A 16,238-nucleotide genomic window follows, 5' to 3' on the forward strand; every position below is an offset into this window, starting at 1 on the left:
ACCTTTGCACCTATACAAAGATTCAATTCACCTGTGGACCCACAATGATTATACTAAAAAATAATAATCCCAAAGTGGTCTGTAGACTGCTCTGGCAGGATCTGCTTTAATGTGAAATAACAACTTCTCAGTCACATACAGAAAAGATCTCAAGACAAATATTTTAAATCTATCAAAGAACTCAGTTGTAAAAAGTCTTATTATTGTACTACCTTTTTTAGGATACCACCAATTTTTGATGAGATACACATGAAAGACATTTACGATACTATGCAAAGAATCAGGTATGCCTAGCCTAAACACAATGCATACATTGTCTCACTATGTGTATATATATGGTGCGTGTCTCCTTGTGTATAAGACACACTTCGGGTCTCTGGACATGAGCCCTTTAACACCAATACCTTCACCCGTAAAATGGGGAAAATATCCGTGGAAGTCATTCCCCAGTATTACTGGATAGATATCAGCACTTTGTAAAGAAAATACCAATGCAAATTAAAAGCATTAAGCATTCTTATTTTCTGTGCTTTTAATAACAAAAGCTCACAGAAGTGACAAATTCAAAAACAGCAATAGCAGCAGCCTTTTCTAGCTATCTAACAGCTTAGAAATGATTTAAGAGAACTTTTCGCTATTCAACAGATATCCATCCATTCACAGAACTCTGGAAAAGTAAGTAATCTTTGAGAATAAGACTCCTCTTCTTAGCAATAAAACCTCTCAACTTCCTAAGCCAATATATAATAATCGTAAAGGAAAATAATTCTCTCTTCTTTATCCTTTAAAGTTAAAGCTTAGTTCTAACCATTGTCAATAAAATTCTCTTTCCATATTCCATACCAGAAATGGCAGTTCCTTAAAACCCAAGTTTTAAACACTTGCTTTTCTGCCCATAAAACAGTTATTATGTTTATACATTGTCAGTAAGACAGAAGATATCCTGGTGTAGAACATTTATTTATTTATTTCATGGAACACTCAAAGTTTAGATCAGTGGGAATTTTAATCAAAGAATTGTACATTTTCTTCCCACATATATCGCTTTGTATTAGGAAATGACATTGTGATCCATTTCACTACAATATTACAAAATATTTACAAGAAAATATTAAAAATAACTCAAACATGAAAGGCAAGATGGGGGTGAAATAAACTGGTTTTTCCAGAAATCTCTACTCCAGTGCCCACAGCACACAATAAGAGAGCCAAAACAAACAACAAGGTTCCCCTTGATCACAAGTTTCAAGGAATTGGAGTAGGGGAAGAAATCTGATGAAAATGATGGTATGAAAGGGGATGGGTGTTATTAGCAGCACTGATTCAATAACCAATTTATTTTGCAAGAAATACCCTCTCTTTTATATGCAGTAAATTCTGAACAACGCTAAACTTTAAGATATTCCTTGAAAGGAAATTAAAAATACCCTGACAGTGAAAGCAACTCTTCCACCTAAGCTGAGTAAGAGCCTCTTCCTCCATGAGCCACTGATGTGAACAGAAGCCCGATCTAGCACCCGAAGCTGTCACAGCAGCCCTTCCATCTCTTTCATGAACGCCTCATAGACATCGTCCTTAGTCTGCACTGACACGGGGACAGATGGGCCAGATTTGGGTGCTGCTTTGGCAAGAGGCACAGCAGAATCATCCTCCGACTTCCTCTGCGGAGCAGCAGCAGCCCCTTTATTCTCCCGACGCACCCGCAGTGCAGTCGGCACAAATCGCGTGATCTCCGCCTTGGGGTTAGTGATCTGCGGCTTGGCACTGATGGTTGCCGTGGCTTTCTTCTCGATGGTGGCTGCGCTTGTGTCATCCGCCTTGGGTCTCTGGATCAAGTTGGGGGGAGCACTTAGAACCCCAGGGTTGGGTAAGGGAGCTGGTGGGAAGAGCCCTGGTGGGGCAGGTCCAAGAGGAGGCACCAGAGGTGGGCGCATCATGCCAGGACGGGGTGGAGGGATACCTAGACAAAGGAGGACACAATAATAAAATTTAACTACTATTAAGGACTTTGGCTGACAATTTCTTGAAATGGACAATTTGTAGAAAATAAATCATACTGCCTGCTATCTGAAACTCAGGAATATATTTTGATAGTAAAGACTACTTTTTTGTAAAATAGTATTCACCTTCCATCTGTATCCCAATTCTTTTGTTCTCCTCCTCTCTTAATAATGTACTACTTTAAACTATAAAGTAAAAGTAACAAAACCAACTGTTTTCAAATATGATCTTAAGATGGCTGAATCTGTAATCTGACAACCTAAGATTCTATTCCATCTGTACAGTGCAGATGCTATCAAACCAAGGTTGGGATTTGATTCCCATGCGTTATTTACTGATTTTCACAATACTCCTCCTCTTTAAAATGTAGCCGAATGGGCAGGAAATACAATTTTAATGCTGGAATGAGAAAATTTGATTAATCATAAAATGTCACCATTACTGGAAAAGAATTCATGTCTTACTAATGGTTTGGACATACCATTATCATTCACCAGGAAGTGCAGATTAATTTTCTCCAAGTACCCCCTTTCAGACTGCAAATAAACTACCAAATTTCCTCAACCTAGGACACTATTGCTTATACACACTTGTAATTATTCCATATACCACTGAGAGAGAAAAAAATGTCCAAGAACAAGCTGAGGAGCTTAAAAAGGAGACCTTTACATTAAATTAAGACAATCAATGTAGTAAACCAGAAATATACCTGCCACATATAAGATCAAAGGAAATTTTTCTAACTTTGACACTGGGTAGAGAGAATGGAAGAAAAAAAACTTCCCCTTATGACTGTAAACTTAAAGTTGATACCCATGCAGATGTATAGAATGACTTCACAACTCTAAGTGTAGTCCTAAAAAAAAAATCTGAAATGAACAATTTAATCCAAAGTGTTCTATGGCAAGGAAAAGTCCCCTCTGTGACAGCATCCAATTCAAATACCACTGGGGAGAATTCAACTTCTACCTAGGCCAAAAGCAGTTTAAAAATACCATTTTAAGATACCGCTTGATTTTAGGATACTGAAATGTGAAAATGTCTTAGGACAAATGAAATATATAGTAGACAGATTTTTGTCACAGAAAGCAAAGCTTCACCTGGAGGTGCCGGGGGAGGTAGCCGTGGTGGGGGTCCCCGAGGAGGAGGGCCAGGAGGCAGACCTGGGGGTGGGCCAGGAGGAGGGCCAGGGGGTCGACCGGGTGGTGGGCCTGGAGGTAAAAGGCGGGGCAGAGGTCCTCGGAGTCCTGGCATTCCAGGCGGTCTCAGGAACGGAGGAGCTCCTGAAACAAGAAAAGTGCATAGTTAACGTCAAACAAATATATCTGAAGTAGTAATTGTGGCGTAAGATAACTGAGATGTGATTCCACTTTAACTTAACATCAGATAACTTCAAAATTTATTATGGTCCATTTCTCTTTATTTCCCAGTCCTAACACAAAACATTTTAAACCACAGCTCTGCTGGGCTAGAGATACACAAAGATGACATGTCTTAAATGGCTCCAACATAAGCTGAAAATGCAGTATGAAAAGCATGGTGCTTTAAGGATCCTCTGAAACTCATTAAGATATACAAAGACCACTGAGAATGTCATAGGATAAGTAATTTTGCTTTGCACTAGTCAGAGAATGAACTCAACTGAAGACGTAACTGGCAGATTATCGGACTAAAAATCATAATTGGCCAGTAAGTTTTTTGTATGTTGTTTCAAACTGTAAATTAACTTATTATACTTTTAAGCTGAAGACCTGATTAATACTGATGACTTCAGTCTCTAACTATACAGATTACACTAACATCCAATAACTCCCAACCAAAGAAGGATATGCAGTAGCATCTACTGTGCCCTAGTCATGTTCACAACCAACTAAGAACTGGGTCAACTCAGCATACTAAAGAGTAATTCTAAACAAACCCTCAGCTACATATTCCAGTTTCTGCTCACTAAACTGCTAATATCAGAACTGATAAACTCTGAAAAAGAAGAGCTCTGAAGAAAGAGACAGCTGTCACAAGTTCTATGACTTACAAACAGTGTTGTTATGAATGAGCAAGTTGTGCGTATCCTTGGAGAATCTTGATTTCTTAGAAAATTACACTAGCAGGAAACCAGAAATCATTACTACTAATGATGTCTACTTTCTGGAATAACTTCACTGTAACCACATTTAGGCTTATTTATTTATAGGATGTAAGTACTTACCTGGAGGTGGTCCAGGAGGAAGGCCTGTAGGTGGTCCAGGTGGCCGTAAAGGTGGAGCAGGTGGCGGTCCAAGCGGAGGTGGTCCTGGCATGGGGGGTGCTTGTATCTGAGATGGAGGAACAGACTGTGGAGGGGCTTGCTGCTGGGAAGCTGCAGACGTGCCATCAGAGAGAGATTCCTCCTTATGCTGTTTCTGTGATTGCTTTTCTGCTTCAGAATCATCCGAATCTTCATCATCTTCCTCTGAAAATTCCTCGACTTCTCGTCCCTCCTCAGGGATTTCCTGACCTGAAAGAAATTTGAAACCAGACAAATGGAGCAGATTCATATTTTACAGCCTGTGAAATAGCGATGCCTACAACACATGCTCAATAAATGCTTTCTTAAAACTAACAACCAGTCTCCTTCAACAGAATACTCAGATATGCCAAGAATATAGTAGCATTCTTCTCATTCATATTAAGGCAACAGAGTGCAAAGAGTCCAAGTTTTAGAACAAGACAGACCTGGACTTAAATGCCAGTCCAACTACTTACTGGCTGGCTAACTTTAGGCAGCTTACCTCAGTGTCGCCAAACCTTGACTTTTGAAAAACAAGAATTTATTATTACTTGATTGCTGAGATACTGAATAGAAAAATGTATGTAAAGCAACTGGCAGGAGGAAATACCAATCACTGTTCTTTCCATGACTCACCTGCCATTCGAAGCATCATGGCTTGGAGAGGAGTCAGCTCCTTCATGTTCTTCTTCTTCTTCTTCCTAGATTTTCCAGGCATATCTGCAAACCGTACACTCAGACCTAAAGGATCAGAGAAGGTAAAGGATCAACAAAATTCAGTATATATTTACTATAAACAAATACACTAAACACTAGCTATAACTGCTTCCCACTACTTGGCAAAAAGACAGAGCTATATTAAAGATAGTAAATCAAATGCCCACTGGTGGTAAATACATGCTACAGTGATTTTAAAGTTGAAAGTGAAAGTGTTAAGTCACTCAGTCGTGTCCAACTCTTTGAGACCCCATGGACTGGAGCCCACCAGGCTCCTCTGTCCATGGAATTCTCCAGACAAGAATACTGGAGTGGGTTGCCATTTCCTTCTCCAGGGGATCCTCCCAACCCTGGGACTGAACCCAGGTCTCCTGCATTGCAGGATTCTTTACCGACTGAGCCACTACTACTAAAAACTTTATGCCAATAAAACTGAACATGCAGATTAAAGTAATGGATAATTTTCTAGAAAAATGTTACTTACAACTGGCCAAAGGGGTGACAAGATCAGAACATAGAAATTAAAATGGTAGTCAAAGATCAAGTTCCTCAAAGGCACCTGGCCCAATAACTTTACAAGGAAATTCAGCCAAATGTTAAGTTACAGCAATTTCCTATAAAAGGGCACAGGAAAAGATGGACTGCTATCCAGAACTTGAAGCTAGCATAACCCACATACCAAAACAAACCTGCTGGCCAACATAAAACATAAGCAAATTGAATTCGACAGTGTTTTAAAAGAAAATAACTTCATTAACATGTAGGGTTGGTCCCAGAAATGCAAAAATGATTTAACATTAGAAAAGCCATGAATGTAATTCATTACAATAAACAGCTTAAAGAAAGAAAAATCATTAACAATATCCCAAGAGATGATTAAAAAGTATTTATAATAAAACCTCTTAGCAAACTTAGACTAGAAGGGAACTCCTTAACCTAACAAAGGCTCTCTACCAGACACCTAAAGATGCTAAATGGTGTAGTATTAGGAACGTTCTTATTCTTAGATGGTAAACATTTACAGCAGGATAGAAGTTCTATGTAGGCAGGCTTTAGTTTTGTTTACTCTGCATCCTTAGTGTCTAGAAACATGCTCTGTACATAGTAAAAACTCAATTATTAGCTGAATGTCAAGTCATAGTTAGGATAACCATTTCCAACACATGTGCATCAGTGAATATATTAATATTCGTATTCATCATCATTCAATATATAAAGAAACCAGTTGGTCCAAAAAAAGGAAAATGAGGCAAATGACCACAGTCTAGAGAAAAAGGGAACTGGTGTGGCTCTAGCGACTTTTTGCTTTTCAGTACCAGTTCTTACCTAAGTGTCTACCATTTTTCACTACCAGTTCTATCTACCTCTTTAAACTAGCTTTCTGGTTTGCAACCATGATTTAAGGAAAATCTGGAGAAAATTTTATCATTATCAATATTGTAATATCAGTAATATATATAAATACTGTTTTGAAGACTGCAAATCAATTACAAAAGAAGCTCCAAGGCTACTGGAATATGACAGATGGTCCATTTTATAAAATTTCCTTAATGAATGTCATAGCAAAGTACATGTAGCTCAGTCTGAATTTATAATAAAGAGATAACATACATTATAAGTATGACGTTTCCATTAAATCATGACTCCACTCACAGGTGTATCTTTATTTTAACTATGGTTCTTGTTCACTTAAGATTGCATGAACATAGAATAATATAAAGGACTTCAAACATAGATATGTAAACAGACTCATTAAAAAACAATCAGGTGAATATGGTTTTCTTCCTACACATAATCACGTTAGGACATCTTTATGCTTTTTCCCGAAAAGTGGACTTTACTATGTAGACTTTTTTTTAAATCACATACACAGCTCAGCTTTTTTTTCCTCTCACAAATATCCACCAGGTACTTACTCTGTGTCAACAACGTTGAGACTTTGGAGCTACAAAGATGAATAGAGCACTGATCCTCCTTTCAAGGCACTCACAATTACTTTCATGGATCCATTAACAAATCAAGACCTTTAGCTTGTGTGCTTTTTATTGCTTAATCCCATGAAACTTTCATCTTCACATACCTGACTTTTTTTCTTCATTGTTTTCTCTCTCAGTGTCATCACGGTGCACAAATTCATCCCCTTCACTTTCTCCCTCTGATCTGTCACTGTCGCTGTCATCAGTACTGTCGTCATGCTTATCCTGGTCCATGTCTTCAGGATAGCCATCATCTTCACTGGTGCTAGAAACGTCATCGTCATGACCCCGCTGAGCTGGAAAGGGAGGAGGGAGCCAGGATCAAGTTACATAGCTGGATCCTATACGGTACCCCCAAATACAGAAAGCCAGGCTATTTGACTCAGAATAACTTGATTAAATTTTTTTCTGTATGAACTTAGCTATTCATATAGTCTAACAATATTTCCACTTGACAATAGTTTTAAATTTTCCTTTTTTATAATGTAAGACTTTTTTAAAGCTTCAAAATTGAAAACAAATTCCACTCAGAAAGCTATATAAAGACATGCACATACACAATCATTTTAACTGTACACAACGATGTTCTAGTCGAATGAAAATAAAGCTAAATGGGAAACAAGTATACAAGTTACCCAATTTTTAAGGTACTGATGGTAAGAGTGGTATCTTCAAGGAAAGTCTAATTTAAAATACAACAGACATTTCTGTATTTCCTTATGCATGCTGTTTTCCTGAGTAGATCTATGATTTATTTATCCATCTGTTGGTATGTACAGGGTAGCCTCATTTATTTCCCAAGTTCTGAGGGTGGTGAACAAGATGCTATACAGCTAAATTAAAAGTGACAGTGGAAAGGTTCTAAGAGCAAAAGGAATAGTCAGTCACTCCTTACCAAGTTCAGGACTATATAACATGTCTTCATCTCGCCTACGAGTCGGAAGATCTAGGGCAAAGCCCACTTTGCGGCCATACATTTGTAAGACTTGAGGAGGAGGTGGGCCCGGGGGAGGACCTGGAGGTTTCCTGCCAGGGGGCAAACGTGGAACACCATGTCCAAGAAGAGGAAGTATAGAAACTGCCCGAGTTGGAGGTCTGTAAAGAAAATTTACAGCGATCACATTACCAGTAATGAGATATACACTTACTCTTCTAAACAGTTTTTAAAGGAGCTCTCAGGTCCTATCTAACCAAAGGAGAACTGCTTACATCCCCACTGTCCTTTACTTTCCACTGCAATAATTTTGACACAGGACAGTCAAAAGGTGCTTTTACTATAAACTATTTGGTTCTGTTACCACTTCCTTACCCATAGGCTGAGGTCTTCTTAAGGATGGAGGGTGGCTGGGCCCCAGGAAGTGGAATGTCCTGGATCAAGATGTTGGAAGGAGCATGCGGCATATCTGGCAGAGGAATACTCTCCACTTCCACATGCTGGGCATTCTGAAAGAGAGAATCTTCCAGTCGGTAAGAGTAATCCCCCAACTCAACACCACAAACTCTACATCAGCTGTTTCATTACCTGGATTTGCTTTCCACCTAACATTAAGTATCATAAGAAACAAAGATAGAAAGCCAAGTCAACATTTTTAAGATTGTCAGTAAGTTGAAACTTCAGGATAGTATGTATTCAGTGGTAGTACAGGGACTCTAAAATTAGCCTGCTACTACTGAATTTCTGTCACAAACAAGCTGTATGACAAAATAAGTAACCTTAACTTCCTTATCTGTAAAATGGGACCCATGCTACCTACTTTACCAAATTAAATCATTTTTTAAAAACATTTTTATCTTGAGGCAAAATTTACAATGAAATGTATAAATTCAGTGAATTTTGACAAATGCATATAATCTCATACTCCCTTCCCAATCAATCCTTAACACTATCCCAAGGCTGCTGCTGATACAAATTTTTCCTCCATAAATTAGCTTTGCCTGGTCTAGAATTTCAAATAAATGGAATCACAACCATGAAGAAAGGATAGTATGTTTTTGAGATTTAGCCATTAAAATTTTTAACCTCATGTTTTTTGGATTATTAGCTGATCATTCCTTTTTATTACTGAGTAGCATTTAATTTTATGAAAATGTAACAGTTTATCTGTTATCTTATTAATGGGTAGCTGGGCTGTTTCCACTCCAGCTACTGCTGTAGTGGCAGGTAGATGAAGTTCTCTTGTATAAACACATAGGTTTACATGTGCTGGCCAATGGGGTAGATATATGCTTAGTCTGACAAGAGAAGGAGGTTCAACATCATCAAGTCTTCCATTATCAACTTTAAGAGTAAGTCTAACTATAAAATTTTAGTTTAGCTCTCAAAAGAAACGTGATTACCTTGACAGCATCAAAATACTGGCTAAGTTGAGCCCTCTTCTGTTCATATTCTACCTCTAACTTTCTCAATTCTTTGTAAATATCTGGATTCTCTTTCTCATAGAGTCGTAGAATACGTTCAAATGTTTCACGTAGCTTTTTACGCTTGTCTTTCAGCACTTTCTCATTTAACTGTGGCTGCTGCACTGGGTTAAACTCTGAGAGGAAAAAAAGCAGATTATGGCATTAAACACAAAAAAGTAACTCCAACAGATGACATCATTTATTAAAAATACACTTATATGTTAAAATTTTTCAAAAAGAGATTTAGATGCCAGATATATTGTCAAAAAAGAACTGCACAGTTTATTGAAATTTCATCCCTTTAAAATGGCTATTAATTTTACTTCCTTTCCTAAGAAGCATCACCTAATTGACTTTATTATCATTGTAATAAAAATCAATTTTCATTCCTTTATGCTAACAACCTGATACAGCTGTTAGTATCAACAACTATAGGCCTGGGCTTACACACCACACTGGATCTATCATTTAATTCTGAGATCCTGCGCACTTAAACTCTCTGATCTTCTGCTTCTTCATCTGGAAAATGGGGACATCAACTACTTCACAATCAAGCAAACATAAACTGGTATCTGCCTCACCATTCAACTATTATATGAGTTAGTGTTCCTTGTTGAGCTACTTAAACCTTTCTCTTCTGGTGTGTTCAACATGGAGCTTACTTTCACGTCTCCAAGAGGGACCAAAAGGGACTGGATTAGCACAGGACTCCCAGGCCTGCCTGGTCAACCATACCTGCCTCCCTCCATTTCCCTTGCCAGTGACTGACTCAGAGATCAACTGGCACATAAGCCATATTGGGACCAGATCCTTTTCTGAGACTTTAAATACGGGAGAGAAGCTCTCACAAGTAGAAATGAAATAAACCTACAGCTGTTTATGGCTTCATCTCTCAACCATCACTAATTCCACCACATATTCCACCTTCTACCAAGAAATTCACTGATTGGATAGAATTTCTTCTAAGAAATTCACTAGGTCAGACAGATGGACAGTCTTGCTCAAAATATTTGGGTTTTTGAGGCCCACTTCCCTCCAGGATTTCCCAATTATAGGAGTCAAGGAACACTTTTTTCTGTTTAAATTAGTTTATATTGAATTTTATAAATTATAATAGAGCTCTGATGACTAGTGTTCCTTCCTCCTTTTTCTTAAAGATTCACAAGCTTACTTATTGTCTTTCTTAAATCTTATTAACACTTTGCTGATATATTCAAAATCAGAAATGTGGTCTCAAACCACACTATTCCTAGTGTGATTCATGAAAGTGCTAAGTGTTTAACTTTAAATCCCAGCTGTGCCCCTTCCGAACAGTGTAACCTTGAGAAAGGTAATGTCTCTGTGCCTAAGCTTCCTCAACTGTAAAGGAGGGACAATACACCCACCCAAAAGAGCTGTCGGGAAAGTGAAGATTAAATGAAAATGTGGAAAAAAAAAAAAAGAACCAACCCTGGCATGTAACAAGATAAGAGCTAAATAAACCTAAGTTATTAATACACAATTTGGGGTCATTTAATAGGTAAATATCCTGACATGCCAGGGAAAGCAATTGTCCCTACCAGTGTTTAATTTAGAGGCAACAAGTGGAATCAGTTATAACTGAACTGGGAGAGATGTGAGATGATGCAGTCTGACCCAGAACTCTTGCCCAGGCTGGCTTCAGTATCTGCCACATTATTTGAGAAAGCTTTTAATACCACAACCCCACATAACTGGATTTTTTTGGAACCCCAGTTAATCCATCACTCAGAACTTTCACTGCAGCTCTTTCACTCACTATCTGTTTTTTGGGGCAAAGCACGAAACCTGTATGGAAACCTTTGTAAACAAAACTTGTAAAGATTCTTTCAACATGCAATTAAAAAAAAAAATGCAGGGACAGAAGGCAGAATTGGCAAAAGCTTGACAGCTGAAAAATATGGAGTTAATTAGACTATTTTTGGATGTTTGAAAACTATTAAAAAAAAGGAAAATTAAAAACCCCATGTTCTCAAGTTAACAGAATGGGTTGAATATGGAATCCATTTTGTGACTCGTCCTCTGTATTATTTATAACTACCTAATCACTTTCCTGCATTGGAGAAGGAAATGGCAATCCACTCCAGTGTTCTTGCCTGGAGAATCCCAGGGACGGGAGAGCCTGATGGGCTGCCGTCTATGGGGTCACACCGAGTCGGACATGACTGAAACGACTTAGCAGGAGCAGCAAAGTCACTCTACGCCATTCTGGACTCCTACTTTTAACTAATTGTAATCTGTTAAAAATACTTCCGAAAACTTTTTTCCTTTCATACCTGTAGGTATAAAGTATATAAATAAGGAAATAAGGGTTAAATACATATGTTATACAATCTTTGGGACTTGGTAAAACTGCATTCTATTTTGGAGAGGCTTTTTAAACTAAAGGAACTTCTCTGTGAGTTAGAATAGAACTTGCAGTGGCAGCATCACAGATGATTCTCAAGCAACTCAGATACAAGAAAAGACAACATGCAGCTATTTCATATGGATTCCACTAATGACAAAGCAGTGATACTGCAGATGCACGTGATGAGACCTAGATAAAATTATCCTATATAAGGAATGATGCTAAAGCTGAAACGGACTAGGGGCAGGAGGAAAAGGGGACGACAGAGGATGAGATGGCTGGATGGCATCATCAACTCGATGGACCCGAGTTTGAGTGAACTCCGGGAGATGGTTCACTCAGGGAGGCCTGGCGTGCTGCGATTCATGGGGTCGCAGAGTCGGACACGACTGAGCGACTGAACTGAACTAAATGCAAAAAAGGAAGAAATTCTAATAGGATATTTTTTTAAATGTGATTTTAAGTATTTTATTTCTTCTATATCCTTACTAAGTAGTCATTTATCTTTGGATCATCTATTGGAAAAGAGGGGCAACAGACACATTCATGGTGGCCCAATATTGAGATTTACATGGTAGCTGCCAACATTGAAACCCAAAACAAAAAAAGCCCAAGGTGATTTCAAAAAGCAGACTTAGTCTTCTCTTAAATAAATGAACGGGCCAAACTGGGCTTTTGTTATCTTATAAAGAACAATTAGCTAAAGCTAAATAATGGCTTCCCTCTTATTCTAGATGAGATTTCACGTTGGTAACAGCCCTTCACTCCATTTTGTTTTTCTAACACTAAAACTAAATCCAAGCATCATGTGCTGTCATGCTTTTTTCTGTAATTCTTGTATCTGTTCTGCTTCACTCATTAACTGCCTATCTCTGTGTATCAGACTATTATCTCTGCCATAAAATCCACCCCTTTACAAAATCTTACCCATTTCATCCAATTTTTCCATGTCCCGGATAATTTGTTTGGGATCCTTCATCTTTAAAACTGCAGCTCGTACCATCATGCGCTGTTTTTTGTTCTTAAAAAAAAAAAAAAAAGAAAAAAGAGCACAATTTGCAGAAGCTGAATACCCCTGAGTTTTCATGTCAATGTGTCTCAAAAATCCATTTAAACTGAAGTTGAACTTCTTGGTTTCTGATCACTTGTTTCAACCACCAGAAACAGGAATAATATCATTTTTTTATTCCCCCAGATGTTTCCAATTTAGACAAAAAGATATGTTTTGCAAAATTTAATGCTAGCAATAGAAACAAGAATGAACAGTTGAAAACTACTGAAAAGCTAGGTTCTCTCAGTGTGTTAAGGCATGATACTAAAATGTAAATCCTTTTTTATTCTGGGGACACTTTTCCACAAATTTAACAAATCATCATCAGGAAAATTTAGTGTCACATTTACTTCCATTCACTAATTTAGTAGCTTCCAACAAAGCAGTTAAATGGCAAGAGAAGCATTTTTTAAAAGTATTTAAGTCACTGGGAATGGTAATCAAATAAAAAATGTTATAATAACTCATCATGAGCTTATCTACAAACTTAGTTCAGTCTCCCAGTACTGTGGCTTAGTAAATCTTATGAAAAGCATAAATCTTTTCTGGCAAATAATTGGAAATGTTTCTAAATCCACTCATCTCAAATAAGAGGTGTCAAATTACACTTATGTCTAACAGGATGCTTCTGAAATCATACCTTCTTTAATTCTCTTTTCCGAGCTTCTTTTCCTTAAGAGAGGGAGAGAATATAAAACTTAAAGCCTTGAACATTAGCATTTTCTCCAATTTAATACACGTAATTTTTTACTGTCAGAGATGGCTCTGTGTGCTGTAGGATATTTAACACTATTCCTTGCCTCCACTAGATACCAATAGCAACCTTCTAATTATGGCAACCAAAACTGCCTCAAAACATTTTTAAGTTCCTTAAAAAAATAGCTATGAATCTGAAAAAATGCCATTAAGTACTAAAAAAGCACATACAAAGCAATTTGTTAAAAATGTCACATACAAAAAAGAAGGCTTTAAGCTAATTCTATTTTGCAAGTCAATCAAATTAGAAATATGGGTACTATCTTTTGTTACATGTTTAAAGTTTTAATCATGTGCCCACTAGAACACTAGATAGATAACTTTAATTACAAATACTACAGATCTTGCAATTAAGAAAATAATAAAATAGACTCCCTGAAGCAATTTTTACCACCCCTCTTCTTCATCATTCCACATTAATGGACACTTACTGGCTTGGTCTGTAGGGTTCATAAATTTTCCACTTTTGGTGGATGATGTGGATCTCCGCCCCATGTTGACAAGTTGTTTGATTTACTTGCTTCTTTAAAAAATAAAACCTAAAACCTGCAAAGACAAAAAGGCTTATTTTTCCTTAATTTACAAAACTTCTTCCTTTTTATATTTATAAAATTTTCTTCCTGACCATCTCTGAAAAGAAACTTCTATTATTAAGGCCTTGTTCTTTCCTAGTTTTAACTTAATGCCCAGGAAAAACTTCTCCAACTGCAAAAAATTAGATTCCTATTATTAATAAAGGTAATGAGTATGAAGATTACTACAAGATTACTACTATCATTAACTCATCAATTAACTTTCTTTTATGGATCACAGCACTGACCCATCAATTGGAAAAAATAATTGGAAAAAATCAATCATCAAAGAATGTTTCAGCAATAGGACACACACTATGTACATGAGAGGGTCATTTGTTCTTTTCTTATATTCTCCCTTTATTTATATGCAGGGTGAAAAAGGAGTAAAAGGGAAATGGGGGTAATGATCTGGGCTCAAGGACAAATAGCTCACCCTTGTCTTTCTCCATGGTTTCTTGGCATGTATTCTCATCACCTCTAAGACAGTAAAAACTCCAATTTAAGCCTATTTATTAATTTAGATTTTGTTCCAATTCAGATATAATTCTTGACTCTTAAGCAGAAACTTAAAAACATAAAACCACAAATAGTCAAAATATTATATGAGCTTGTATAAACATCAAGATACAAATTTTTCTTACTAATGTCTACTTGACTCCCGACTCGTATTTTTTAAGGTAACTGAAATGGGTAATTGTATATGAGGGAAAATATTTTGTAAGTCAAAACTTTAATTGACCTAAGAAACTATTATGGGTTCCCCAGGAGGCGCAGTGGTAAAGAAAGAGCCTACCAGTGCAGGAGATGCAAGAGACTTGGGTTCGATCCCTGGGTAAGGCAGATCCCCAGAGGAGGAAATGGCAACCCATTCCAGTACTATTGCCTGAAAAATCACCAGGACAGAGGAGCCTGGTGGGCTACAGTCCATGGGGTCGCAAAGAGTTGGACAAGACTGAGCACACATGCTGGAAGACACTATCATAATCACCTCTTCCAATTACTCTCAATGGATGACAACTTTCTGATACTTTGCTCTTTCCAATAAGAAAGAGTAATACATACCCTTCCCTTTGAAAGCAGACACTTTTAAAGGGAGGGAAAGGGAAGATCATGAGGTAGATTTTTTTAAGCAGACTATAGAATTATACCTTCCCTTCACGAAGGTTTTGTCAGGCAAGTTTATTAGTTAATGCGTCTTCCAGAAAGTGTCCAATTGCCTTGATTTCTGCTAAACGCTTCAAAGCTGTTCCAGTCGCAACTAATTTACCCTGTCAAGGGTTTGCTTCTCAGAAAAACTGGAATTGGGGAAGAAAGGAAGCGGAAACAAGCAAAATTAGCACAAATACAAGCACTCACATCTTTGATGGCCTGTATCTTTTTTGCTTCCCTGTCTCAATTACCCTCAGGCTCATTTTTTTTTTTTTTTTAACTCTCTTCTCCCACAAATGAAACCTAGGATAGTTACAGAGGACACTGGAGCCTTAGTCTGCACTACTTGTCTTGTCTAAAACCTGAGAAGATGGGTAAATCGGGTCACGAATCGCTTAGGGTAACTCTCAACAGTCAAAGAGGCTCCCAAGGGACGGAGCCCATGTCCAGCAAAGAAGCCAGCAGCATTTGCAACTGCCGAAACCATAGCGACGGTTGACCCCCGACTCGAGGTAGCAGCAAGCCTAAGGCAATCAACCGGTCAGCGTCAGGAGGCGGCGCTGACCGACCCAGGCGAAGACAGCCGCTTAACCGCTGGACGCAGCGCCGCCCCGAGAGACCCCCTAGTCCGCGATCGGGGAGACCCCAACGGCGGAGAAGAAGAGCGGGACTGAGGGGCCTGGCGTTCCTGAGGCAACCGCGCGGGCCCCAGGAAGGGACGGGAAAGGTGAAGTAACGGAGTGGAACGATCCCGCACACTCACGCTTCTGCTGGGCTCCTGGGGCTGTGAGAAGCGGGGAGGGGACGATTCTCGGCCCGTTTGACTTCGTAAGGGCCTTCACCTCGGCCTTTCGGTCAACCACCCAACCACCGCCATCTTGAAACCTCGCGCCCCTCCGCCATCCCTACGTCACTTCCGGGCCGAAGATCTCCGCGTTTCTTCGCCCTGGAACCATAGAGAGTAACAGAGAGCTGCAGG

General features: G+C 38.4%; 1 protein-coding gene across 4 annotated transcripts; it reads right to left on the reverse strand.

Annotated features, from left to right (window-relative positions):
* Positions 1-941: 941 nt before the first annotated feature.
* WBP11 (WW domain binding protein 11) lies at positions 942-16,202 on the reverse strand. 4 transcript variants are annotated; one of them, XM_055570883.1, is made up of 13 exons: positions 16,023-16,202; positions 15,259-15,405; positions 13,967-14,081; positions 13,420-13,451; positions 12,656-12,749; positions 9,298-9,494; positions 8,270-8,403; positions 7,856-8,055; positions 7,065-7,256; positions 4,904-5,008; positions 4,208-4,495; positions 3,102-3,284; positions 942-1,960 (listed from the first exon to the last, which is right to left on the reverse strand). In XM_055570883.1, exons 3-13 carry the CDS (start codon positions 14,028-14,030, stop codon positions 1,527-1,529), a joined length of 1,923 nt encoding a protein of 640 aa, XP_055426858.1. In that variant the 5' UTR covers positions 14,031-14,081; positions 15,259-15,405; positions 16,023-16,202; the 3' UTR covers positions 942-1,526. The 4 variants fall into 4 exon arrangements, with proteins under 4 accessions (XP_055426858.1, XP_055426865.1, XP_055426842.1 ...); XM_055570890.1 differs by having other exon boundaries at positions 16,017-16,202; XM_055570867.1 differs by lacking the exon at positions 15,259-15,405.
* Positions 16,203-16,238: the final 36 nt, after the last annotated feature.

Source organism: Bubalus kerabau, chromosome 1 (genome assembly GCF_029407905.1).
Source record: "Bubalus kerabau isolate K-KA32 ecotype Philippines breed swamp buffalo chromosome 1, PCC_UOA_SB_1v2, whole genome shotgun sequence".
Taxonomy (NCBI): Eukaryota; Metazoa; Chordata; class Mammalia; order Artiodactyla; family Bovidae; genus Bubalus; species Bubalus kerabau.